The sequence below is a fragment of the Bactrocera neohumeralis genome, chromosome 2 (genome assembly GCF_024586455.1).
Source record: "Bactrocera neohumeralis isolate Rockhampton chromosome 2, APGP_CSIRO_Bneo_wtdbg2-racon-allhic-juicebox.fasta_v2, whole genome shotgun sequence".
Classification (NCBI taxonomy): domain Eukaryota; kingdom Metazoa; phylum Arthropoda; class Insecta; order Diptera; family Tephritidae; genus Bactrocera; species Bactrocera neohumeralis.
The window spans coordinates 16,250,889-16,277,358 of NC_065919.1; the positions used below are offsets into that span (position 1 = coordinate 16,250,889).

The following is a 26,470-nucleotide window of genomic DNA, read 5'->3' on the forward strand; positions in this document are numbered from 1 at the left end:
GTTTCGCCTTCTCACTCGCTCGCCTCCAAACGAATGTTTTTTGGCTGCCCAAAGGATACTTGGTTTAAGACCAGAAATCATGAGCTACTTTAGCCATATGTAAAAGAATCGTTTCTGACCACTCTCAAGAGAATGGCGCCCAGAGAACTTTGCTCACTAGCGTGAACATCTACAATTACGCCATAAATTTGACTAAGAAATAGTTTTTTTCCGCAGCCACATTTTTTACAACCACAACATTTGGAGAAACCCGTCATAACTCTCTTCTTACCATTAAGCGAATCTTCTACCTACCTTACTTTTCAATACTTATATATGTAGGTTAGGTTACCTAACCTTTCAATATATAACACGTGATATTTTTGGCAGTGTTTATTGTACATAAGGGTATTTTTATTTTAATTTTTAAACTTTTTGGTATGACAAGTAAACTATGAATATCCGTTTACACAGTTTATGTATAAATAATATTCCTTTTGTAGAATTTTCTTGTTATATTTATAACCACATACATATGTATGTATGTGTTAACATAATAATCATGCTTTAAGCACATTTAGCCAATTTCTGCTGTATTTCTGCATAAATAACATTGCCAGCTTGCATTTTTATTCGATTGTGAGTAATTTTCTATTTGATTTTTATTTAGATTTTGCATTCTGCTATTTTACTTGTAAATAGCATTAATATAAAACTTCGTTAAAATTGCTTGGATAAATTGCTTTGAAGCGTGCTTTTGAGTGCAATAAAATATTTGCAATTTTCACACACTGCATTATGTGTGTTTTTGTTGTAAGTGGCGTGTTTTTCGTGCATTATATATTATAATTTTTAACGCGAGTGTAAATGAGTTTATTCGATGAATAAAGCGTATCACAATAACATTTAAAGCTGAAACAAATGCATCTCTGTTTTCCATTTTGTAAAAATTTGTAACTTTGGTAAACTACTTGTTTTTTATAAATATAATTTCAGGCAGTTCTAATTGTAATTAAGTTTACTGAAGTTGTCACAAATATTTGACTAGAATCAGGTGGGTGGTCAGACAGTATTTAACACTACGCTCTGCTTTGCTTTACTTTACTAAATCTCAAAGAATGTTGGTGCTGATGTATATTCGTTGTTGTTGTAAATCACTGTGCCCTCATTGGTTTCGATAGTTTGTATAAGGGTCTTGCAATAGAAGCACACCTTGGAATTCATGAGATGTTGCATAATGCAATTGCTGCACGATTGATGTTTGCAAGGCGTGAAAATCACCGTTATCGGTTTGGCACAACAAATCGGACAAAGCGAATCCTCCGAAGGCAATGTGATATCTGAGAGTAGTGATTGTTTCAAACGTAACATTTCGATGAGACGACGCACTTCTTCGATTTCAGCCGGCGTGACATGTGTGGGATCTGTTGTCAGAGAAGCAGTAAATAAAAATTTAAATAGTAAATAAAAATTTAAATAGTAAATAAAAATTTCAGTAAAAAACTTCAACACGAAATCACACTTACAGTCAGAGAGCGCAAATTTAATGATCGGCGGATCGGCGCGTATTCTTTTCGATGAGGTCGATGGCACCGGTACGCGCACATCGTTGGTTAGCGGATCGATATGCGCGCGCGTTTGTGGATCGAAATTTCCGCGTGGTATTTCGGTCTGTTGCAATATGGGCGTTTTAATCTCGCCCAAAGCGAACTCCAAATTGGCAAACTGAAAGCTGGGATCGGTGAGTAGGGCGCGTGTAATGCGCGTTACCTGCAGGCAAAGACAAATGTTTACTGTTAGAAAGCTACTATATAGGCTGTTGCTCACCTTCTGTGGATTGCGATCCGTGTCGAGTTCGGAGCGCAGCAATGCCAATAAGATGCCCAGCGCGGCGGTTATAATGGGGAAATGTGTTACCGAATTCAAGTCTGACGAGCACATATCGACGATGAATTGAAAGCAACCCGGTGGCACTGTGACGCGCGACAACACCTGACTAATCAACTGACATACACGATTCAATATCAAATCGCTGTTGGAACGCGATGGTTCTTGGAAAATGTCTGGCGCCACTGTAATGATCATTTCCAAGCAACGCATCAAAGAAACCGTTAACTCAAAACACATCGAACATATTTTCAACTGTTTCGGCTCGAAAACGGCATTCTCCTGGCGATGTGCGGTGTTCTGTATCTGTATGTGTGATATAGTGATAATATAGTATATACAATTAAGCGTGTAACATTTATTGAAAATCTATGAATATGTATGTACCTCCTGCAACAGCAAAATAAACTCCGAAAATGCCCAATTAAGCTGGCTGAGCACCGAGTTGAGGAAAGCCGTTGCGAATGGCTCATCTTCTGAGAGTTTTTGACCGATTAACTTTTGAAAGTGATGCGATGGATTCGCCGGCGCAATATGATGCAACAGACCGGTGTGCGTTTCGTTTTTGGCACGACTGCGACACAATCCCATTTGTATGGGTTGATTACCACCCTGCCATATGCTTGGTTGTCGCGAATCGCGGTATGCATAGCCATCGCCAAGCCAAAAACGCAATAGTAGCCAATTACTTTGACCCCAGGCGCGATTTTCATACGGCCGCAGGAGAGATTTCACCAGCGCAACTTGACTGTGGCGAGAAGATGAATTAACTTAAGTAATTTGTTATTTGCACAGACACAAACATACGCACCTTTTCTTTGACGCACGCTCCAAAGCGCGCACCCCAGCTTTATGACAAGTTAATGTGCCCAGCGCTTGCAGCAGCGAATCCTTGCATGAGGCCAAAATGATGCGTGGATCAGCGGAATGTAAGCCGAGGAATTCAGCAGACAAGTTGACGGCACACTCGGCGTCTATAAAAATGTATAAAAGATTTATTAATTTATTCAAAAAATTCATAGAATATAGAAATAAATTATTAAAAAACAAATAAAAAAAATTATTGAAAAAAAAAATTATTAAAAAAAATATTTAAAAAAAAAATAAATAAAAAAATTTAAAAAAAAATTTATTAAAAAAAAAAAAAAAAAAAAAAAATATTTAAATAAATAAAAAAATATAATTTAAAAAATAAATAAAAAAATAAATAAAAATGTATTATAAAAAATTAAGTAATAAATATAAAAACAATATAAAATAAAAATAAATACAAATAAAATTAAAAAATACAAATATTAGACACACAAAAAAATTTTATATAATAGTTAAAAAGTATTTAAAAAAATAAAAACGTATTATAAAAACTAAATAAAAAATAATAAAATATAATATAAGAAAAAATAAAATAAAAAATTGCCAATAATAAAAACAAAATGTGTAAAATAAAAACTTATAGAAAATAATTAAATAAAAATATTGCAAATAATATAAAAAATACAAATAATAAATATACAAAAAATATATTGAAAAAATAAGTAACGAATATATTTAAGAAAATATAAAAATAAGTAAAATATATAAAAATAAATTTAAAAATATATAAAATAAAATAAAAAAATTATTAAAAACAAAAATCTAATATTTTATACAAACAAATATAAGAAATTGAGAAAAAATATTTTAAAAACAAAAGTATTATAAAAAAAATTAATAAGAAATAAATAAAAAAATATACAAACTATATAAAATATTAATAAAAACAAATAAAAGATATACAAATGATATAAAATTTATAAAAATATTATCAAAAATCTAACAAAAATAAAAAAAATATAGCAATAATATGCAAAAATTACAAATAATATAAAAAAGTATATAAAAAATATATAAAATTATTATAAAAAATTACAAATAAACACAAAGTATATAAAATAAAAATGTATAAAAAATAATTAAATAAAAAAATTATTTAAAATAAAAATTTATAAAAAATAATTAAAAAAAAAATTATTTAAAATAAAAATATTAGATATACCAAAAATATATAAAAAATAGAACAAGATATTTCAAAACAAATTAATAACACAAATAATAAAAAATAAAAATATAAAATAAATAAAAAAAAAAAAATAAAAATATAAAAAAAATAAAATTATAAAAATATATAAAAAATAAAATTATGAAAATATATAATATAAAAAAATAATATCATAAAAATAAATAAAAAACGTATTACAAATTACAAATATTATTAAAAAAAATTAAAAGTAAAAAAAATTATTAAAAAATTATAAAAACAAATTTAAAAAAATTGTAAAAAATAAAAAATTAAAATATTGTAAAAAAATAAAAAAAAAAATAAATAAAAATAAAAAATAGAAAATTAAAAAAAATAAATAAAAATAAAAAATAGAAAATTAAAAAAAAAAATAAATAAAAATAATCAAAAAATAGAAAATTAAAAAAAAATAAAAAAAAATAAAAAATAGAAAATTAAAAAAAATAAATAAAAATAAAAAATTAATAAAAATTATAAAACAAATTCATAAAAAATATAAAACTAACACCAGTCTAAATTTTAAACCATATTCAAATTTATTTTTTACAATACCAGTTATCTCAAACTGCACATAGAGATCATGATGACTAAAATCCATTACAGTATCTAATAAAATTGGCAGTATATTGACATACACTTCAGGTACAAATGAGAACAAGGGACCAAGTTGTGAGGAGGCCTTTAAGTAGAAGTATAGCAGAAACGAAATTATTTTCTTAACTAAAATTTGTTTATTTTCCAAATAGCTTACATTTAATGTATGCAGCGTTTTTTCCAGCAACCACACAATGGTCATGCGTCGTTGTTTGCCCAGCGCAACCGCACGATACCAAGTCTGCTTGCGCGCCAATTCAATGGAACGTTTCTACAAAGCAGTCAAATATTGTTGAAATTTTATTTAATTTTAGGTTTGTGCACAATTCAACTCACAGCGAACACATTTTCACGCTGACTAAATTTCTGCTTTAGATCTGAAACTATACTGGAATGATTTTCATTCATACAAACACTAGCATGATCTTCCAACACTTTCAATTTGCGCTCAACGTCCTCACGATAAAATTTGGTTTCGCGGAGGACCTCGTTTAATGCCGCAATTTCATCACGCACCGATGATATCTGCATAAGCAAGCAAATTTAGATAATTAAAGTAATTTGCAATAACTTAGAATTTTTAAATGCAAAAAACGCACCTTAACAATATACTTATGTCCGACCGAATAGTAGTAGAGCACGCAGATATCGAACATTTCCGAGAGCGAACTCTCCGTATTGCTATTACCAGGCGATGGATCTGGCACAGGATTCAAACGCGGATTGAAGAAATGTGTAAAGGTGGCAGCAGGACTGAAAATCAGTGAAACAGGAAAAAACGTTAAGTTCGGTGGCGGACCTTTCACAAACAAAAAAGTTTCCATACAAGAACTCAATTTTGATCATTCAGTTTGTACGACAGCTATATGCTATAGGGTTCCGATCAGAATAATATATACGGAGATTGTAGCGTTGCAATGGATAATAATGCACGCCAAATTTCGTGAATTTATCTGGGCAAATAAAAAAGTTTTCCATACAAGAACTTAATTTTGAAAGGTCAGTTTGTATGACAGCTATATGCTATAGGATTCCGATCAGAACGATATATACGGAGATTGTAGCGTTGCCTTAGAAAATAATCCATGCCAAATTTCGTACATTAATCTCGTCAAATAAAAAACTTTTCCATACAAGAACTTTATTTGGATCGTTGAGTTTGTATGGCAGCCATATGTTATATTTGTCGAATATCGGCGATTCTCACAAATGAGCTGCTTCTTTAAAAGAAAAATACGTGTGCAAAATTTCAGATCGATATCTCAAAAATCTGAGACTCTGTCGCTAATATACAGACAGACATGGCTAAATCGACTCAACTCGTCACGCTTATTATTTATTTATATATATATATACATATATTTTTTATGGGGTCTCCGACATTTTCTTACAATTACAAAGTTCGTGACAAACTCAATATATCCAGTTAATGATATAAAAATTGGTATATGTAAATATATTTACCCGCCCTGCGCGCCTACTATTGCGATATTGTTAAGATTTGTCGTTGTAAGAAACATACTTGGATCAACTGAAATAAGAGAAAAATTTAAAGCTTATGTACATACATACTAAATATTTTGTATGTTATAAATCACCTAGCTCGCCCACACGCATCATGGTGCGATCCTCTTCTAATAGCTCATGTGCGCGTTCAGCACCCAAATGTGTCGATATATCATTGCGATGCACCTTACGTAAATGCGACAGCACACCACCCACACGATCGAAATGCTGATATTCAAATGTACCATCGAAAAAATACTCCGGTCTGACCTCAACAGTTGCGGCAGGCAATTCACGCTCAAACAGCAACTTGGTGGCATCGATGAGTATGCAAATAAATGATAACGCCACTGTGGAATCCATCGGATGCATTATGCTAGATTGCATAAGGAAGAACGAATGGAAAGGCTGTAGGGCAAAATGATATGGTATTGCAATTTACAGGCAAAATAATATGATCTTTTGTTTCTTTACTCGCTGCTCCATACTAAGGTCCATAACGTAACGACGCAATTTGGATATAAATATTTTTCGACTCGACGGCGCCAACTCGTCACCATCCGTGTTAGTGAGTAATAGTATTAGGAGATTTTTCTGCGCATTATAAAGGCTTTCGGTGGCTTTAGCTATTTTCTCAACTTGCGCCAGATATTTTTGCTTCGGACCGCCAACACCTGTTAATTGAATAAATGACATGAAATAAGATACGAATAAGTGCGTCTTACAGCACACAAACCCTCTGTCCAAACAATCGGATCGGGCACTAGTTGCTGCATATATTTATATTCAGGTGGACGTATATACATTAGTAAAGCCAAACTAGAAAGAAGCTATGTTACAACATAAATGTAATAAGTATCGTTTAAATAAAATTGATTACCAATGTTTTTTGAAAAATTTGTACTCCAGATATGTTTTTCTCGTTTGTGTATGCGTACATATGCATGTGAGTATCGTGATGGCATGCTTTTGCTTCCCATAATCCAGAGCGGTATGTGTGTGTGTGTATGTAGACAACAATGCATTCACCAATTTACGCATGACATATTTCACTTCCTCATTTTCCAAATAATTCCACAATATAGATAGCAGCACACCCAATGTGCTTTCAGGTGTACCCGGTATTATAGCCGGATCCTTATCGGTTGCACTATAAACATACATTATTAATTAATTAAAAACATTTTGCTATATACATATATAAGTAAGTGTTAACCTACTTTATAGTCGTACACAAATTGATAATATGCGGCAGCAATTTGTCCTCGATGACGTATGGATCGAACAGCACATGTGTAAGCTTCTCAATCAGCAGTGTTGTAAACACAACATAAACTGTTTTCTTAGTGGATATTTTACCTTCAATGTGATCCTTTTTCTTGCACGTCGGATTATGTGCTAACACAGACGACAAATTTACTAAATAACCAAGCAGGAGATCAGCTTTTTGTAGGCGTACAATTGGCTTCGGTTGTATTGGCAAAAAACCTTCAACAGGATATTTAAAGGGCATATTGCCGAAATTTACTTGTACACCTTGATTATAACCAAGTGAAACGGCAGGAAAAAATGATATACCAGGACCGCGTTCTAGTTTGGTGAAAGCAACACCCATGGTATGGCCATTGCGAAAATATTCAATTTTTTCATTTTCAACATCGATGATGACACCAATTATATCGCCAATTTGCCATTTATCGCCATATCTAGAATGCAGAAAATAAATTTTAATTATAAAAAAAAATTATGAGGAAATTCATATTTGTATTTTAAATTACGCATCCAATGCTTCAAACATATGTACATATATAGACATAGTACATACTTACTTTGATGTTGAAATATGCCATATCTGTTGCTTGCTACCATCATAACCATAGCTCCATTTTGTATCGCCAACGCCGCTGTTTTCATTAAAAGTGCATTTGTTGGAGCACCAGCCAATTTGCATTACGCCTTTGCTATGAAGAAGAACCTATAGGTTTTATACATAAATATATTTTTAACATGAAATTTGTAAATATCGAACAAAAAATATTATCATTAATAAATGAATATCATCATCTGATGTCATAACTTGTAATTTACTAAAGGTGAATTATTAGACGCCAAATGTCCTCGTGGTGTTTAACCTACTTAGTAATACATTCAACTCAAGGTCATTACCCTTCGCTATAGTCCGAATAACTTCTCCCACCACCCACCTCATTCCGCTATTGAGGCGTCGAATTTCGTGTTTCATTGAATCCCCCATAAGCCCCTTCCAACATATATTAGTTTGCTTACCTCATACATCCAGCGCCCACCATAAACGCAAACATTTGCTTTAATAGTATTGAAACTACCCTGTGAACGAAGCGATAGCCTATCGGCTGATATCCGCACTGTCGATGTAAAATCAATATCACATATTGTCTGTTCTGGACCAAGCCTTGAGACCATGTCCACGCGCTGCGTTTTTATAGCATGTACACTATTTAATTCTATGACATTGAGACGTTCGTTTAGCCAATTCCTTACAAGGACCATTTGCCTACAGTAAAATAACGTTTTTTATAGTATTGAAGTTTTGAAGTAGAAATCAGACCTTCGCTGCCGAATTGCCTTGAATTTAATTTGCCCATCAGTTTACCCGGCAAAAGGCAAGAGGCATTCATGTGTAATACTTTTAAACTTACTCAGGTAGTTTCATTTCATCCAGTTTAGGTGGCTTTGGAGTATCTTGAGAAGCTGAGCAACCAGCCTCATCGTCATCATCCTCTGGCTGTTGTTTCTCAACCGTACTAATCTGTTCGAAAATATCCTCACCGAAAACTTTTACAAATAATTTTGCTATTGACATAATTTTGTATGTGCACTGTTAATACATTTGTATTCCAAGCGTTAATTCGCTTTATTCCGAACAATTTGATAAAATAAACTATATTTTAAAAATGGTTGAAATAACGAATACGACTTTTGTTTACCTTCGAAAATTTGATTTATTGAAAAATGCTTCTTCTCTGTTGATGCGGTAAATCACAATGGATAACTTGTCATTATAGGATTTACAGTAAAGTCCTCATAAGAACATTTCCACTAAAAAATAAAATATTTATATATAATGATAATAAATCGTATATAATTTACTATTCCAATTTATAAAATTTTTTGGTAAATGTGTGTAATATGTATACAATATGCCAATAAATTATTTACTTTAATTTTATATCTATTTTAGTCGGACGTAACAGTATTATTGCAGTAATATTATAAATATTAAGATTTCATTCAGATATTTGGCTGTATATGGCCAGTTGTAACCAACTTTTTTAATATAAAATACCTGAATATATATGTGAGAGCCCTAACGGGTTTCGAACAACTGCAAAATGATCTACAAGTCACGCACTTAATTACCTATGACAATTAGTATATTTTGACACATATTACTTCTTCCAACTAAGAAAAGTTCACAATGAATATAATTGACGACGTGTTTATTTTGCTATTTCTCTAAAGTGTCTACGGTTGTGGCAAATAAAACTTGTTTTGCACGAAATATTAGGGATTATTATTATTAATATATATAGTTATTATATAAATTCGAAATGAGCGCTGATTGGGATGAAATTAAACGTCTGGCTGCTGATTTCCAGAAAGCCCAATTAACATCGACATTGCAACGGTATTTGCTTATAAAATAACTATACATAAATGCAATTTCACACACAATTATTTATAGGCTTTCCGAACGTAATTGCATAGAAATTGTTACGTTATTGTTGGAAAAAAATTTATTACAAGCCTTTTTCACCAACGATGGCAAAGAGTATATTACACCAGATCAATTGGAACGCGAAGTGCAGGATGAACTATATGTGAACGGGGGACGTATTAATCTAGTAGAAGTCAGCAAAACGCTCAATGTTGATTTGTCACGAGTTAGTTGAAAGCATTTCAAAGTTTTATAAAAATATTGTTATACTAACTGATCTCATTTTCATACCTATAGATAGAAGAAATTGCTGGTCGCATTGCTGAAAACGACCCTGAGATACATTTCATGTTGGGTCAGTTAATTAACGAGCAATACATCACACATATCGCAGAAGAAGCCAACGAACGCCTAGCACAGAAGGGCGAAATAACTGTTTCGGACCTGACACAGCAATTTGACTTGCCTTCCGATTTTTTGCAGCATGATGTTATGGAAAAACATTTGGGCAAGATCATACGCGGTCGGCAAGATGCATCCAATCCCCGTGTCTTTTTCACCCAGGCATATATTCAACGTTGCAAAGCTAAAATACGTGGCGCTCTCAAAGCTATTACTCGTCCAACCAACGTAGCAACCATTTTGCAACAAATCAATGTTCAAGAAAAAATTTTTCATTCTCTATTTGATGAGATTGCACCTGCCGGTCATGTGACATCGAAACAAACAAATGCACAATATATTCCAAATATCTACACAAAAATGCAAGTAAGTAAATAGTAAAACGAAAATCAATTAATATAAAACTAAACAACCTATTACCTACATTATTGTAATATACGAATTTGAATAATTTTATCTTCTAGGCAGACTGGGTAAATTCATTTTATAAGCAAAACGGTTTTCTGGAGTATGATGGTGTTGCTAAATTGGGTATTTCTGATCCGAAACAGTTTATACGGAAACAATTACCCAATGAGGACATTATTTACTTGAAACGCTGTGCAATTGGCACTAAAGTAATCGATCTCACTGTTCTAAGTTCATTAAATGAATGTAGTGCTACAAAAAGTTACGTTGACTTGGCCACCATATTACCATCTAACATGTCAGAAGAAGACATAGAAGAGATATTTGAAACGATAATGGCAAGGAAAGGTGCCACGCCCGGAAATTTTGTATTCCTTCAGAGCATCGGTAAGCACAATATTGTAACTATTTATAAAAATATATATTAATAATGAATCTTTTCCTTTACTGCTGACAGTATTCTCGCAACAATATTTGAATGATCTTATACAACCCTGTCACGAAATGGCACATGCAAATGCCAAAACTGCAGTTGACAGCGGCATTTATCAACAATATCTAGCTGAAAAACAGCTATCAGGCAAATCAGCGGCTTCACAAGACTATGATGATGATTCCAAAACAGACAAGCGAGAGGAGCGACGCAAAAAGGCAGCATCAGGAAAAGCTGGTGGAGGTAGTCAAGGCCGTGAAACTAAAACTAAATCGACAAAAAAGCACCAACGCGGTGGACGTGGAAATGCAGGCGATAGCGATGATGAACAAGAATCACGCAGTGGTGCAAGCAAAAAAGGTGCAAAATCTTTCGAATTGGTGAAGTTGGTTGAAATTGTAAAAATTATTAACAAGCCTTTGGAAGAGGATGGATTGGAATATCTCTCAGACACCATAGCAGCACTGCATCATAGGTTCGTTCTAGAGCAATGCGTAAACTTTTTTTTTTTTTAAATAATTTACTATATTTTTAATTCGTAGTCAATTAAATCAAGTAGCATTGACGAAAGCACAAGAATTGTTCGAAGCAACACCACAAACAAATCGCAGACAAACGCATGCAGCAATACAAGAACGCATTAATACACTGCTCGTTGATTTGCGCTTATATGAGAAGGGTTTAAAGGTAAAGAAAATATAAATTTTGTATTCCTTGTTTTTTTTTGAAATATTCAATAATGTTCACATTTCTGTACAGCTCCTACCGGCCGATGTACAACCGCAAGTGGTCAAATATTTGCTCAAATCGCTTGGTAATGACATTTGTAATGAATTGACCGCCTATATCGCCAGCGAATGCAATTTAAATACGAAAATAACCAATTTCAATGTTGATCAGCGCAACAAAATAGCACAAGAGTGTGGTAAGTGCAGAATTTGGTACTATTTTTTTTTTTACCTTTTTTTATGGTACCAATTATTTATTTGCCTTCGCACTATAGATCCAGAATACAAGGTAGCCTTATTGGAAATCAACAAAGCACTAAATAAAACAATAGATGACTTCGTTTTGGCTACTGAAGCCGTATTAAGAACATGTAGCATGATAATTAAGAAGGTTGATAAGAAAAAGGATCGTCAACTTATACTACAACACAAAGAGAAGCTGCTACAACAATTACAGGAAACTGTAGAGCCTGCGTTGGTGTTGCACTTGGCTTCCTTAATATTGTTCACAACAATAACGGGTTGTATAATACACGCTTCCGGTAAATTCGTCGCACAGATACTCGCTTTCATACGTCCCCAGTTAAGTAATGAGCAAAATGAACAACTTATGCAGTACCATGGTGAGCCAGAGCAAGCACTTTCTTATCTATGTATATATTCACTGTGCCCAACCGTTCTCTCTTCACAGATCTTGTTTTGAAATTGTTGCAAGCGAAGGAAGACAGCGACGAAGCGAAAATCATAAACGAGCAATTACAAAGTCTACAAAATGCCATTAAGGATTTGGCGGCGAGCTATGAGAAGCCTGGTACTTCCAAAACTGAATGATTAGTAGTAATCTAATTAAGTGTTCGGTATTCGCATTTTTTATATAGAGCAAAAATTTTAACTGGGGTTGCTAATTTTTTAATTAGAAAAAAAAAATTCAATTCGGTGTTTGGGCGTAAAAATTTAAAGATTATTAGTTTAGATTTTTGGAGTTATAAAATAAAAAAAATTTAAATCAAATGCTAATTCAATTACTTTTTTATACATTATTTATATTATTTGCAACCCTGTTTTTGTCATATGCTTTATTTGCAATAAAGTCATTTGCGAGATGCTACTAGTTATCGTTTTTTATTTATTTGGTTATGGAGCGACGAGTTCGAATTTCACAATGCTTAATTTTAATTAAAGTTTTGAAAAAGTTCCTACAGCTAATGAATTAAATATAATATATAATTGTATAGCTAGATCAACTACAAATATTTACATAGTGTGTATTCTACAAATTAAGCTGCAGCGTTGTGCTGATTTTAATTGTAAGCGAAATGTCGCTGCTGCAAACTCGTTTCAGTACACAAATCGTGTGCGAATTAGTAGCTATGTAACCGTTGCAGTATTTGTTTTGCTTTATCACTAGTTTGTCTGGAATTAAAACATAATATTGAATTTGAATTTTGGTTTTCCAAAGATTTTCTCAAAATATTTACATAAAAAGTGGATTATTTGCATCGAATGCGTCCAAAGTCTGTTTGATGTACGCAATTAGTAACTGTAAATTCTGCAATGTCTCCGAATCCGGTTGCAACCAAACTGTTGGCAATGTATTAACTATGATGTAGGCTTTAGTTATTGCATCGTTGGCTGTGCAAACCTATAAATTTACAAAATATGTTAAAAAAAAAAAAATACAATAATGCTAATTTTAATCATGTCACACTTACCCGCATTGCAAGCAATAGATAGCGATTGAGTAATAAACCGATTGCCATTTCACGCAAGGGTTTATCTGCTAAGATACCCTGCCAGCTAAGAAAATTTCGAAACAGTTTTAGTCCGCTACAAAATTGACGTTGGAAAAACGAAGTTTTTGCCTCTTGTACTCTGAAAATTTAAAATAAATGTTGATTGAGCTAAGTTATGGTGTGTGGCTATTAATATTTACTGTTTGGGGAATATCGGTATGAAGACATCGTTCTCCAAAGCTAGCTTCATTTTTTCTAAAATCTTCTCAAACAATTGCTGCAACTGTTTTGAACTGTCCTTAAGTGGAAAATCACGTGCCAAACGGTTTATAAAACCAATTAAACGTAATGTCTGTGTTGTTGATAATGGATCCCAGCATTGATTCACAATATCTGCGAATTAATTTTAAAATCATATTATTTAAAATATATTATAAAATAATATATGAATTTATATAAATGTAAATGTTTATGTTTGATTTATTCATACATATGTACATATATATACATATATGATTAGCACAAAAACCGCGTCAATTCCGGCACCGTAGAACCGGCTGGTGTGGGAATTGATTATATTATATAACTATATGCATGCTTACCTGTCATTTTGGGTAGCACAATTTTCTCGATAATCGTTGGCACCAAATTGACATCGGGATCAAGTCTTAAAGTTGCTTCGGTTTCATCCTCACCACCAGCATAAAGCATACAAGCTGAATACCAGTTCATTTTCTCAATATCTTTATATTCATCGAGCAGTGGGGACCAGGAGAGCATTTCCAAACGCACAAGAGGACCAAGAACCTAACGTGTTAAAAACCAAATATTATTAGAATACATGAATTTCTACAAAAGCTTAACAACTCACCTTAGGCAGGCATATACTAACAAAAGCATCTTTGTAGGATTCAATGTCAGTTTTGCGCCAAGCATAAAATTTCATTAATATCAATTCGACTTTATAAAAGTCATCATTTACATCATTAAATATTGCCTCTGATTCCTTTTGTATTTGCTCTATTTTAAATAAACATAATGGTAATTATATAAATATATATTTAATACCGAAAGTGTGAAGTTCAAGCGGTAAAACTACCTAAGTTAGTTTTCAATTGCTCCTGGTAGCGATCCGATGTCTCATCATCACTAGACATGCCATCCAAATGTGATGTCAGCAGTTCATTTTTTTCACGTTCACAACGACGACGCGTACGTCTGCCTTCGCGCTCCGCGGCACGTCTAATTTGCTCCTCCGATTCGGGTGCACGGCGTGAGCCAGCAGGTTCTGAAAAACAAGTAACTATTGTAATACAACAAAAACTTTAAAGCACTTTTCACATATACTTGAAGCCTCTGCCATTTCCTTTGCCTGATCGCGCACATCCTGACGGCGACGCTCAATGAGAAAGTTTTGATGCTTTGAATATACCAGTAAAGTGCGTTTCTCCAATTCATTGATTGTTGGTGTCTGTAGTGCATTTGGGTTATATAAAATATTAACATTGCATTGCAATTGTTTTAGAAATGTAAAATAAATCTTAGTTTACACACCTTCTCCGTCAGACAATCCACCAAATCGGCAGCGTAGCATTTAAGTTCTTGATAAAAACGGTATTTAGCTGCCGCTGTTGGCGCTTTCTGTGTACAATCTAATTCCTCTAACTTTAATATCTTCAAATCATTGACTATACGTTCAATATCACTTAAGTGTTTTTGGTTAACTTCTTGTAATTTCGTTAAACTGTAATGTAATAATGAAAGGTTTCAGCAAACTCGCTTTATTACGTTGGTTTATACTAATAACTTACCGTGTACGTATTGCATCGTGTATCTCCTTCGGTGTGCGCATAGAAGCGGCCTTAATCTTTTCCTTTTTCGGCTTCGTTGACCCGCTCAATATTTGTTGGGGCTTCTGCAGAGCACTCTTAGCATAGGCTTGTTCCAACAGTGTCGAAGTCGATTGTTGTTCTGGCGCATATTCTAATGCATTGGTAGCTGCAGGCTTTATCATGAAGCGTGAGAGCACCGCGTCATGTTGTGCACTCACCAATTGGGCGCCGGTTACACCTTTACGTATTTGTTGATTCTCCCACTCATGCATTTCGCGATCGGAATCTTCATCGGAATCTAGGAGTAGAAGTAGAAAATTTTGGACTTCCGTAAATTGTTGTTTCGAGCATAGATTTTATATTATTTCTTTTTTTTTTTTTTGTGTGTAAAAAACCACAATTAATAGAATGAGAAAAAAGTGCGTTGGCTTTTAACTGTTTTTTTTTTTTCATTGCGCAACGCTACATACAATCGTTGTTTTCCACGGCGTAAAATTGTTCACGTCGCTCTTCACGTTCCTTTTTGGCAGTCGCAACTGTCATGTCCATACGCTCTTCGTCGTCAGAATTATCACCCTCCACATCTTCACGTGCCAACCGGCTGCCTTTCTTCACTGGCTCTTTTGGCTCCTCGACTGGTATAAAATCACCTGCGTGTGCATGAACATTTATTTGTTAGTAAAAAATTCAAGTATGATTTCTGTTTAATCGGAAGTTAACTTACCTTGTTCTCGCGCTTTCTGTCGACGTTTCCGTGCAGCGTGTATCATGGCGGCATCGGGTATAGAACCGCTTTCTAACATTTGTTTTAGGTGTTCAGGCTTTGAAAAACGATGTTTTCCCTCACGCTCATCTTCATCTGCTTCGGGTTCATCTTCGTCTGACATGTCGTTGCGACCAGCACAAATCGCTGCGCGTCCATTAAGTATAATTTCTGGTTCAGATTTTTTAACAACAAGCTATGAAAGAAAAGAACGATGTTAGTACATTTTAATGGTTGTCGCGTAGCGGATTTTTAAATAAAAGCGAAAAAAAACAAGAGATGCCAACTTATTCTTAGAAAACATTTTCCAAATAGCCTAAATATATTAAAATTAATAAATTTTTTCAGATTTCTATTAAAATAAACAGGACAGCATAGAAAAAATATAAAATTCTATTTCGGAACCTAAGCAACACATAGCTGATGGAATATAAACATTAAATATATGCTAAGTATTTAAGGCCTAAATGTATGATCATAAAATATCATTCATGAAGTTTTTGAAATGAGACTGGTCTGATCATACTAAATGGGTAAGAGGTTAGTGTTTAAGAAGGGCCTCTATAGATATCATATTGGTATTAAATATATAAAGGTATATAACTTTTTTAAATACAATGAATTTACGTATCTCTTTCAATAGATATATTTTTAAAATAAAATTTTTTTAGCTGTTACTTAATAAATTGGCAACTCTTAATATTAGTTTAAATAACGTTTAGCATTATATAACAGCATTAAACAGCACATATTCGTTTTAATTAAGTAAAATTAAAAAATAATGAAAATGCATATGTGCTGTTTTGTTACTTTAAAAGTTAGTTTTGTAAATATAAACAATAATCTTAAATCAAAAACTACTGTGTACATAAATATTTTAACAAACGTCTTACAATTTTTACAATTTTATACAATAATTTAAATCGCAAAATTTTATATAATTTATAATGATAAATATTTCCCACTTAAAATTACTACGTTATGTTAAATATAATAATTTTAATTGTCATTAAATACTTTTTTATTACATTTTTAAAGGAATCATTTCGTAATCAAACGCTGCCAAAATATTTCCCCTACTTTTTGCATTTTTCAAAAAAGGTAAAAGAAGTTAGTTACTTAAAAGAAATCTTATTCAAAAAATTTAAAAACCTGCTTTCTGCAAATCTTACAACCCGTTTTCCCCATAACGGACAATGTTACTTTTGTCAGCGACTACGACATGATTCCCCGCTTTTTTCTCATTTTAATTTGTTCGAAAACGCCCCCATGTACAATGTGTGTACAGAACGTTGCGTGAAAAAAGCTTTTGAAGATTTTCTTCTTTTTTTGTAACTTGTAATTTTTTATACAAAAAAACATGTAGGGAAATTGATAATAATAACCTTACCACAAAGTCGTCTGTGCGTATTTCTGTTTGGATACTATCAGATTTTTTACTTTTACACTGTTCAACAGCAGATGCTGAGGCAGTGCCTAGGGACTTTCCGCTTGATGCTAATGCTGTTGTACCCTTATATTTATTACTTGATGTGGTAGTGGAACCTAAATTGTGAGAATAATTACTACTGCCGTTAGTAGATTTTCCATTCTCAGAACGTTCGTATGACTGTCGTTCACGTTGTCGTCCGATGGAAGCACCACCATCACCACAATCACTGTTACCAAAGTCTAGAGATGACTGTGTATTATGGCGTTCCTCCTTACGCTTGCGACGTCGCTCTCGATCCAACATGCGCATAATTTTTTTACTGTTTGACGACTTTCGCACCTGAAATACCTCGGTATCTTCCTCTGAAATTTATATAAATGTATATATATACTTTAATATAAACGTGTGTACTTTCGTAATTTAATTAATTTAGTGATATTGATTTTGCATTATCGACAATACAACTAAGCAAATATCAATATACATGTATGTATGTACATACAACCTAAAACTTACCATCGTCTGCAAAGCTTAATAGAGCCTTCGTTTTAGGTTCTTCGATTTTATCTGCTTTATTGGCAGATTTTTTAGGGCCGCCGTCTTTACTTTTTTTGTTATTTTGCAAAGATTGCTCCCCATCGATCTCCATTTCCATATCATCCGCCGCATTTTCATCCTCTTCGTCTAGAGCGCTTGAAAAAACACGCCTTTGTATTTTCTTTGGCTTACGAAATAACGACATATTTTTCGGTCTGAACCGTACACGAAGCACCACTTTTATTTTAAATGTTAAATAAATAAATCGAACTTTTATATGCAATAAACTTAAAGAAAAAATGAATTTAGTACGTCTGCAACAATTTTGCAGTCTTTATATTTGACGTTTGTACAAAGCAATGTAAGTAGGGTTATCGAATCTCAATATATTAAACAAATAACCGTGCCAATTCTACTTTATGTGTATTTGGTAATCGGATGTTTGTTACACGCATTCTAATATTTTAATTGCCATTTGAATATGAAAGGAGCAAGCCCACATACCAAAAAATTTGTAGTATTCTTTACAAGTATTCTTCAAAATATTTTTAGAAAAAAAAGCTTTTCAGGAAAAAAAACTCTTGTCATCGAGTTACTGTGCCAATTTCGCCTTCGAATGGGTGAAGTACGGCAACACTTGCGAAATCATTTGCTTTAACGTCTGCTACCACAGATGTAGGCAATGTTGATTAGTTGGGTGTGTTAAATAGTCCAGTTCTTTCAAGAGTAAAATTCTTATACGAATCTAAAATTAAATTTGCCATTCGCATTCAATTCTAACTTGAATTTATTGTGTTGTGCCAGCTAAAATGGGACTTAAAGGTTGTGAAATTCAATTAGATAATCCATGGAACACATACTATGCGGGACAAACCATTAATGGACAAGTGAAATTGACTTTTGATTCAGCGAAAAAAGTACGAGGTAGGATCATCGCAAATTATACGTACACATCTGTACATATGTACATATATGTGTAGAATTGAAAATAAAAATTTCAAATCTCACAAAGCTTACGGTTGAAATGATGGAAAGAATGTTATATTAGTTATTTGCGAATTAATACAATAGTATTACTCATCTATGACGACATAAGTTGAAACGTATCGCATCATTTTCGTTCGTGATGCACTATGCATCTATTATTAGAGGCCATTGTGAAACTACACCACCTCCCTATTTTGAATCAGCAATAGCCGGCTCTAGCGCACAAATACATTCTTATTCTTACTTTGTGTGCCCAATCACTTCGATATGTCGAACGATTGCAGAAACTTGAAAAAGCGGTTTCGTCCCGTATTTTTTGTTACTTTTTATTACCTTTTTGTTTATATGAGACTGGCAGTGACCCCTACAGCACCCAAATTCCTACATACTTAGTTATACACGTATGTACATACGTACGTATGCCTATACTATATTTATTTATCTGTGCTAATGTGATATATGTATATTCATAAATACAACAACAATTTAACATTCAAATTTAGCTTATTATATGCGGGTGTCCGTACTTGTTTGCCATACTTGAAAACAACCATATCAATATTTTTACATACATATGTACATACAACACAAACTAATGTACAAAAAATCCAGACGTATTCGCATACAAATCGCACTTTCGCCCCAAATGCACAGTGGAATTTCAAGTATTTTGTGTATTTCTAATTCTGCTGTTACATACTACGCATACATATTGTTGGGTTAGCTAGTCGTGTTGTCACAAAAATTAGCATCCTATCTCTCATAGCTGCTGTTACTGGTAACTCGATTTAATTTTAAGTGTACCCTTTATTATAAGTTCAAATTCTTGCACTCAACGTTCTTATTTGTAATTTAACAGTATATTTTGCTGTTTATAGAGATAATATGTTATCTAAATTCTAATGAGCATTATTTCTTTTGTGACGAACCACAGTCAACGAATATTGTGAATCAAGATGAGAATGATGTCATCTCACTTAGTTGACATGCTTACACACAAACGTTTATGTATGAGTTACTGATCAGTATTAAGCATTGCTGTGGTGACAGTGAAGTAATACCATTGAATTATTAATAGAATTTGCAAAAGGGAACAGTCGCTATTTAATTATTCAAATTGTATAAATGTTTGTATACACATAAATATATATATGTATATTTATTTTATGTTTTTCTTTTTACTTAAAACATATGTATTTCGATACCCTTTAGGCATTATAATTAGGTTCCTGGGCGAAGCCAATACTGAATGGTCGGAGACAAAAACCGTGACCACAAGCGAAGGAAAGACTGAACAGGAAACGGAAACCTTACGCGGCCATGAAGAGTATTTCCAAATACAATACTATCTTTTGGGCGGAAAGAATAGTAAGTAAACAAACGAATAAACAATAAATAAATTCAAAATGCATAAAACAATTCATTTGCTGCATATTGCTTATTACAATCAGCCTAAAAGTATGCAACATCTTATATTCTGTGCCACAAATTTGCTAATTTTAAGTTTGCATCTCAATCTAGGTTCCGAAACTGAACTCCCAGCTGGCACGCACACTTACCCCTTCACATGTGCATTGCCGCCTACATTACCCTCTTCATTTGAAGGTGAATTCGGTCATGTACGTTACACTGTTAAGGTAACACTAGATCGTCCATGGAAATTTGATCAGGATATGAAAATGGCTTTCACGGTAATCTCTCCAGTCGATCTTAACGTCAACCCACGTGTAAAGGTTAGTGACATTGTTAAAAAAAATTAAAGACTATGGATATAAATTAACAAATATCATTTAAAAAAATGTCATTTAGGAGCCATATAAGCTGGAGTTGGAGAAGAGTTTTTGCTGCTTCTGTTGTCGTTCTGGTCCATTATCGGTAATCACCACCGTGCCGGTGACTGGCTACGTATCAGGCCAAACAATACCAATCACTTGTGAATGCGATAATGCCAGTAATGTTGGCATCACATCGGTTAAGTTTATTTTACGCAAACGGGTCACGTTCCAAGTAAACCAACCGCGTGCGGAAAAGAAACAAAGCAAAATTACAATATCCGAATTGAGCATTGGCCCAGTTGCGGGCGGCGAGACACGCACATTTACGCAACAATTGGAAATACCAGCACTGCCACCAACAAATTTACTCAACTGTGGAATTATATCGTTGGATTATGACTTACATGTAAGCTTAATGGGTTTGCAAGCGCATATTTAGCTATATTGTTTTAATAATATATTTTTTGTAATTAATTATATACCTACATTCTAGATTGAATGCGACGTCAGCGGTCCGCATCGTAATTTATCTGGTAACATACCAATTATTCTGGGTACAATTCCTTTGGCATCATTCAAGCCACCGGCACCCTATACAGATGTGCCAGCGCAAATACCATCGCAGCAACAACAAGATCAAGATCCATCATTGGCACCAACGCAGCCAGTTAGCCCTGCTAGTCCACCAAGTGATGGTGCGGGTGGTGCGCTTGGCTGGAATGTAGCCGACAGCGCCGGTGGGCAGCTATATCCAAATATACGTAAGTGTTATGAATGATACAAATAAATAAAATGTACGTAATAACATGTACGTGCTTTTATTTACCATTTCAGCGCCACCACAATTTGTCGAGACACAGTTCCGTGCGCCAAAAATCACTGGCATTGAGGATTCGGAGCACACAACAATTGTTGGCGATGCTAATTTTGCGCCACGTTATCCAACGTTCCAGTTCAATAATGCGACTGCACCACCACATCACTAAAATGCGGTGCATGCAAGTGACAGTGGCGCATAAGCCAACCATAAGCGACAGCACAATGATATTAATTATTTACACAAGTCTATCTGTTATAATCTTGTGATTTACCATCATATAATCGCACAAACTAAGCATTTATTTGTTTCGCTCGGATTTCTTTGGAGAATTGCTTGAACAATTCAAACAAAAACAACGCTTCTATTTTTCACTAGTCTATTATAGCGTACATTTGGCTTCCGTCCGCAGTGCTTGTCAAATACAGTTAATTTCAACTAGAAAAAAATACTTAAAATAAGTAATAAAATAAAGACGAGTGCCTAGAAATAAAATCGTTAGCAGCTCAACAATTATTAGCTTAAATTATTGTAGTGATTTGTATGCCAACTAAAAGTGAAAAGTGAATTTTTATAACAATTTGATATTTCATATGTATAAAATTAGACGAAACATACAAGTATCGAAATTGAGTTATAATACTTTATAAACGAATTTACACACACTCTCTTTTATTTTAATTTCTATACTACATACAAATATACTACATATACATAATTATGTGAATCTCAGCTGTTTGAACGCACATTTTTATAGTTAACGCATTTCTGATCTGTTCATTAGTGAATAATTGCCAAGTTGAACAAAGCTAAATACATACTATTTTACATATACATATATACACACATAATATGTATAAATAGTTGGAAAATTTTTATTTTTTGTAAACTCTTTGTTTCTCTAAGAACATTTGTTTTACATTTAAGTCAAGAAAATTTTTATTCAAATATACTCGCGAAATTTTTAATACAACAGCGTTTGCTTACTTGTCAAATGGTTTTTTGTTGTTTTTATCACGTTTTTGCACATGTATAAGTACTTTTATAGCATTGCCCTTTCTATGACGGGACGTGTCAAAAGCTTCAATAGTATCTTTAATGTCAAAATGATGCGTCACCAGCTTCTTCACACCCGTGTTCTTTGTAGCCACTAATTCCAAAGCAGATTGATAGCTGAAATGCATATAAATAATAAGTAAATATATTAATTATTAGTAAGTATTGTATATGCACATAACATACTCATTGCAGTAACGGAAGACACCCTTCAGATCCACCTCCCTTGTAAGCGCTTCCATTAGAGGAAACTTTATGTCCGCCGCGCCCATGCCGGTAACTGTGCATATGCCACCAGAACGTGTGCACTTGAAATGTATAAAAGTTATTTAATTTTTTTTATAATATAAATGCCTAACGAAAGACCACTCGCCAGTAGTGAAGACACTTGAGACCTTGCTACTCCCGAGCTTCACACACCACCCCAGCCTAGCAAGCCACCAGCATGGCTTCCGAAAAATGCACAGCACCGCCACAGCACTTAGCATCATAAGTGTCCAGATAGTTCATGGCCTTAACCAGAAACCATCCTGCGAGAGGCGATCCTTGTAACATTGGACTAGTCAAAAGCCTTTGACACAGTCAATGACACAACTCTACTTGAGAACATCGAAAAATCTACGTTCCCTCCAAGACTGAAGAGGTGGACTATGAACTACCTAGCGGTCGTTAATCATTCGTACTATTTCGAGGTAAAAACTCAAAACTGAGAATAATTAAATAATAGATTCCGCAGGGTGGTGTCCTCTCCCTGTTACTGTTTAACTTCTACATCTCGAAACTCCCGCAACCACCAGAGGGAATTTCTATCACCTCGTACGCTTATGATTGCACGACAATGACGTCTGGAAATGGAATCAATGGCATGTGCTGAAACCTAAATGGCTATCTCTCCGACCTTTCTCGCTTCCTCATTGCACGGAACTTCACTCCTCACACGACCGCGATTATTGTCGAAGTACAGAGCCGTAACAAAATCCTCAAGTCCCTAGGCGGGCACATGGAAAAAGGCAAAGAAACGTTCTTGGCAACATACAAGGCAATCGACCGGCCGGTCCTTAACTACGCCGCATCAATATAGTCGCCTGGATGCAGTGAAACGCAGACAGTGAAGCAGCAATCATGTCAGAATACTGCACTCCGCAGAAATCATCCCTGCAGTCACCTGCTTGAAGCGGAACCGCCTCCTAGGAGTATCAAGAGGTCCTAAGACAATACGCCGACCAGACTTCGTACGCAACTAACTTCAGACATGCACTGACCATCATTCACAGTGGGTACATTAACACCTTTACAGCCTCCCTCTCAGTGAATGGCGTACTTGGAGTCCAACCACCACCCATTGCAAACGAAGAGCTCAAGTTGCCGCGAGAAACGAGAGTGACCCTTGCGCAGTTGTAATGAAGGAAAAACTTCGCTTACATAAATGCCCAGTCGCACTGCTTGTTCATTGCCCACACAATCGATAGTTCTATCTGGCCTAACTCCGATTTCTTTAATTAATTTCTTGGCTGCTTCTTGCACATCCATATCTTTGCACACCTTCAATGCGTGGGTCACACCCAAATCCATTGCCACCTGAAGTCGTTGCTCATTTAAATCGAGAATTGTCGTCGAGGCAGCACCCCATGCTTTTGCCACAATATGTGTCACCAATCCTATAGGACCCGCACCTATGATGAGTACATGCGAACCGAGCCGAACTTTTGCGCGTCGACACGAAGCTACACCAATCGATAATGGTTCCAGCAAAGCACCCTCCTCCATTGTCACATGATCGGGTAATTTATAGCAAAAATCCGCCATATGATTGTAATAGCGACGCAAATTGCCATTATATGGTGGGTTGGCGCAGAATTTCATATGCGGACATAAATTGTATCTGCCCTTCTTGCAAAGTGCGCATATGCGACAGCATTCACCCGGTTCAATGGCGACACGATCACCCTCTTTCAAATTCTTAACACCTTTGCCCAATTTTGCGACAATACCCGAAGCTTCGTGTCCCATAATTATAGGGTTTTTCAGCACAAACGAGCCGACTCTGCCTTTTGTTAAGTAGTGTACATCGGTACCACAAATACCCACTGTGTCCATGGCTAGCAGTGCCTCTGTGAAATCAAAAATATTTTATGTTTATGAAAATGTTGTAGACAAAGCGATTTGAGTTTAAACCACTTACGTCCTGGAAGTACTTCTGGTATAGGGGTTTGTTCCTAAAATTAAAAAAAAAAATCAAAAAATCAGATATAAGAAACTCTAATTTGGAGTTCGCTTACCAATCGCAAATCTTCGATGCCATGCAGCACTGCGGATAGGTTATCTTTTCCATCTTTCTTTTTACCTTTGCCGTCAGTACCGCCACCACATGCAGATTTTTTATTATTTCCGATTTTCTTTGACTTTTTAACTTTGCTGTCGGAACCACTACCACATTTCGAACTGAAACTCTGTGTGACGTCTCCAATAGTTTTAGGCATTTGACGTAAGTGGAAGGCAAGCGTTGGTGCAACACATTTGAACGAAGCTAACGTACGATATTGACCCAAAATCATTTTTAATTTTTTAAATAAACGTTTGTATTTAATTTTAATTTTTTTATCCAAATTTAGTTATTTAAACTTTATTGTTATTTTTAATGTTTTTCTGAAGTTACACAAAAATTTTGTAAAGAATAAAGTGAAATGAGAGACTTTTAGAAAGTTACTTGATTTGTACTCATGATTCAATTACATATATGGGGTGAACCATTTCTAGGTTCTCTAATTTTTTGAAGAAAGAACTCAGAAACTTCAAGTTTAATGGGGAATGTTAACTATCATTTCATACGTTGACTAGTAACTGGCGAATGACAAGCGTGATGTTTGGCTCCAAGGCCTGAATCGAAGCAGGATTGACCGCATAGACTTCGGACAATTACATATTCCCACAGGAAAAAGTCTAACGGTATATCACACGATCTTGATGGCTAATCGATCGGTCCAAAACGTGAAATTATTTGCTCACCGAAGTGTTATCTCGATAAATCCATTGATTGATGCGATTGTGTGGGAAGTGGCGCCGTATTATTGAAACCAAATCTCGTCGAGATCGCGAGCTTCAATTTCAATCATGTAATAGCCGGTTATTAAGGCTCGATAACGGTCGCCATTGACAGTTACGTTCTCACCGGCATCATTTTTGAACCATTTTGATCTTCTTGGAACTTTTCAAGTGCCCATAGAGCGAAGCCGTATCGACTCTCCACGGTCTTCGTGTACACTCTCAGTTACGACTTCTATATTTTTTTCACTGCGTGCTGGACGTGATCTATCCGGTCGAATATTATCTAATAATGAATGCGGGGTCTCAAGATGGGTGATGGTGTTGCGAATAGTACGCTCAGTAGGCCGTTGTGTTATGTTAAAAGTTGTAATATCTAGTGAAAAAGTATAAGCACTGAACCTTTGAAAAAGTTGCAGGATTGTTTTGGGCCTACTTTATCACGAACACAAGTATTTAAGTGTCACAAAGTATTCAGTGAAGGTTGAGAAGTCGTGGAAAATATATCTCATGCGAGTCGTCCATACAGCTCTGTTAATCACAATAACAAAAGTAAAAGAAACAGTGCTTGAAAATCGTCGTGTTGGCATCAGAGAGATAACATCTCAAAAGCCCAGTTGGCTCGACTCAACCATTTTGTTTAAAGTTTTGGCAGGAGGAGCATCAATGCTCGACTCTTACCAAAAGACCTGAGATACGAAAAAGGTATGCTTGACAACGTAGCTGAGCACCCTACGTGCATCAAATACACCATTACTGTTGGCGAGATGTGGGTTAATACTCATTATATGAATATTTGGATT

The 26,470-nt window shown here is 34.5% G+C and overlaps 5 protein-coding genes across 7 annotated transcripts; 2 read left to right on the forward strand and 3 right to left on the reverse strand.

Moving 5' to 3' along the window:
• Nucleotides 1-613: 613 nt before the first annotated feature.
• LOC126758006 (E3 ubiquitin-protein ligase RNF123) lies at nt 614-8,996 on the reverse strand. Of its 2 annotated transcripts, XM_050471988.1 has the most exons (18): nt 8,704-8,996; nt 8,312-8,558; nt 7,855-8,000; nt 7,246-7,731; nt 6,906-7,175; nt 6,762-6,844; nt 6,500-6,699; nt 6,118-6,433; nt 5,984-6,050; nt 5,119-5,272; nt 4,856-5,044; nt 4,677-4,790; nt 4,478-4,604; nt 2,678-2,840; nt 2,254-2,614; nt 1,807-2,172; nt 1,506-1,749; nt 614-1,403 (listed from the first exon to the last, which is right to left on the reverse strand). In XM_050471988.1, exons 1-18 carry the CDS (start codon nt 8,865-8,867, stop codon nt 1,084-1,086), a joined length of 4,017 nt encoding a protein of 1,338 aa, XP_050327945.1. In that variant the 5' UTR covers nt 8,868-8,996; the 3' UTR covers nt 614-1,083. The 2 variants fall into 2 exon arrangements, with proteins under 2 accessions (XP_050327945.1, XP_050327935.1); XM_050471978.1 differs by having other exon boundaries at nt 1,506-2,172.
• A 482-nt stretch (nt 8,997-9,478) lies between these two features.
• On the forward strand, nt 9,479-12,766 carry LOC126767910 (E3 UFM1-protein ligase 1 homolog). Its single transcript, XM_050485663.1, has 9 exons — nt 9,479-9,692; nt 9,750-9,948; nt 10,020-10,490; nt 10,589-10,919; nt 10,990-11,440; nt 11,508-11,652; nt 11,725-11,890; nt 11,969-12,316; nt 12,385-12,766. The coding sequence occupies exons 1-9, from the start codon at nt 9,616-9,618 to the stop codon at nt 12,522-12,524; spliced, it is 2,328 nt and encodes a 775-aa protein (XP_050341620.1). The 5' UTR covers nt 9,479-9,615; the 3' UTR covers nt 12,525-12,766.
• A 33-nt stretch (nt 12,767-12,799) lies between these two features.
• LOC126767908 (PAX3- and PAX7-binding protein 1) lies at nt 12,800-18,334 on the reverse strand. Of its 2 annotated transcripts, XM_050485637.1 has the most exons (14): nt 17,970-18,334; nt 17,412-17,815; nt 15,983-16,217; nt 15,729-15,908; nt 15,238-15,556; nt 14,981-15,170; nt 14,774-14,897; nt 14,526-14,714; nt 14,298-14,446; nt 14,029-14,233; nt 13,627-13,819; nt 13,406-13,565; nt 13,172-13,335; nt 12,800-13,106 (listed from the first exon to the last, which is right to left on the reverse strand). In XM_050485637.1, the coding sequence occupies exons 1-14, from the start codon at nt 18,193-18,195 to the stop codon at nt 13,055-13,057; spliced, it is 2,790 nt and encodes a 929-aa protein (XP_050341594.1). In that variant the 5' UTR covers nt 18,196-18,334; the 3' UTR covers nt 12,800-13,054. The 2 variants fall into 2 exon arrangements, with proteins under 2 accessions (XP_050341594.1, XP_050341605.1); XM_050485648.1 differs by lacking the exon at nt 17,970-18,334 and having other exon boundaries at nt 17,407-17,506.
• Nucleotides 18,335-18,658: 324 nt separating this feature from the next.
• Nucleotides 18,659-22,542, forward strand: LOC126758565 (arrestin domain-containing protein 17). Its single transcript, XM_050472893.1, has 6 exons — nt 18,659-18,914; nt 20,190-20,345; nt 20,499-20,710; nt 20,787-21,158; nt 21,246-21,513; nt 21,587-22,542. The coding sequence occupies exons 1-6, from the start codon at nt 18,800-18,802 to the stop codon at nt 21,736-21,738; spliced, it is 1,275 nt and encodes a 424-aa protein (XP_050328850.1). The 5' UTR covers nt 18,659-18,799; the 3' UTR covers nt 21,739-22,542.
• LOC126758558 (sorbitol dehydrogenase-like) lies at nt 22,487-25,295 on the reverse strand. The gene is made up of 5 exons (XM_050472880.1): nt 24,905-25,295; nt 24,808-24,841; nt 24,048-24,736; nt 22,812-22,933; nt 22,487-22,742 (listed from the first exon to the last, which is right to left on the reverse strand). The coding sequence occupies exons 1-5, from the start codon at nt 25,178-25,180 to the stop codon at nt 22,553-22,555; spliced, it is 1,311 nt and encodes a 436-aa protein (XP_050328837.1). The 5' UTR covers nt 25,181-25,295; the 3' UTR covers nt 22,487-22,552.
• Nucleotides 25,296-26,470: the final 1,175 nt, after the last annotated feature.

What these genes read in the sequence shown, in the direction of transcription:
- LOC126758006 (XM_050471978.1), bottom strand. Translation starts at nt 8,867, where the DNA reads ATGTCAATAGCAAAATTATTTGTAAAAGTTTTCGGTGAGGATATTTTC. An exon ending in AGCGTGAAAATGTGTTCGCT is followed by an intron (nt 4,791 to 4,855) that starts GTGAGTTGAATT and finishes ACTGCTTTGTAG; the next exon opens with AAACGTTCCATTGAATTGGC. An exon ending in TGTGCAGTTTGAGATAACTG is followed by an intron (nt 2,841 to 4,477) that starts GTATTGTAAAAA and finishes ACATTTTTATAG; the next exon opens with ACGCCGAGTGTGCCGTCAAC.
- LOC126767910 (XM_050485663.1), top strand. Translation starts at nt 9,616, where the DNA reads ATGAGCGCTGATTGGGATGAAATTAAACGTCTGGCTGCTGATTTCCAG. An exon ending in ATATCTACACAAAAATGCAA is followed by an intron (nt 10,491 to 10,588) that starts GTAAGTAAATAG and finishes TTTATCTTCTAG; the next exon opens with GCAGACTGGGTAAATTCATT. An exon ending in TGTATTCCTTCAGAGCATCG is followed by an intron (nt 10,920 to 10,989) that starts GTAAGCACAATA and finishes TACTGCTGACAG; the next exon opens with TATTCTCGCAACAATATTTG.
- LOC126767908 (XM_050485637.1), bottom strand. Translation starts at nt 18,195, where the DNA reads ATGTCGTTATTTCGTAAGCCAAAGAAAATACAAAGGCGTGTTTTTTCA. An exon ending in CGCCGTGGAAAACAACGATT is followed by an intron (nt 15,557 to 15,728) that starts GTATGTAGCGTT and finishes TTCTACTCCTAG; the next exon opens with ATTCCGATGAAGATTCCGAT. An exon ending in TGGATTGTCTGACGGAGAAG is followed by an intron (nt 14,898 to 14,980) that starts GTGTGTAAACTA and finishes AATGCACTACAG; the next exon opens with ACACCAACAATCAATGAATT.
- LOC126758565 (XM_050472893.1), top strand. Translation starts at nt 18,800, where the DNA reads ATGGGACTTAAAGGTTGTGAAATTCAATTAGATAATCCATGGAACACA. An exon ending in TCTTTTGGGCGGAAAGAATA is followed by an intron (nt 20,346 to 20,498) that starts GTAAGTAAACAA and finishes ATCTCAATCTAG; the next exon opens with GTTCCGAAACTGAACTCCCA. An exon ending in CGTTGGATTATGACTTACAT is followed by an intron (nt 21,159 to 21,245) that starts GTAAGCTTAATG and finishes CCTACATTCTAG; the next exon opens with ATTGAATGCGACGTCAGCGG.
- LOC126758558 (XM_050472880.1), bottom strand. Translation starts at nt 25,180, where the DNA reads ATGATTTTGGGTCAATATCGTACGTTAGCTTCGTTCAAATGTGTTGCA. An exon ending in GCATCGAAGATTTGCGATTG is followed by an intron (nt 24,842 to 24,904) that starts GTAAGCGAACTC and finishes TTTTAATTTTAG; the next exon opens with GAACAAACCCCTATACCAGA. An exon ending in CAGTGCGACTGGGCATTTAT is followed by an intron (nt 22,934 to 24,047) that starts GTAAGCGAAGTT and finishes ATACATTTCAAG; the next exon opens with TGCACACGTTCTGGTGGCAT.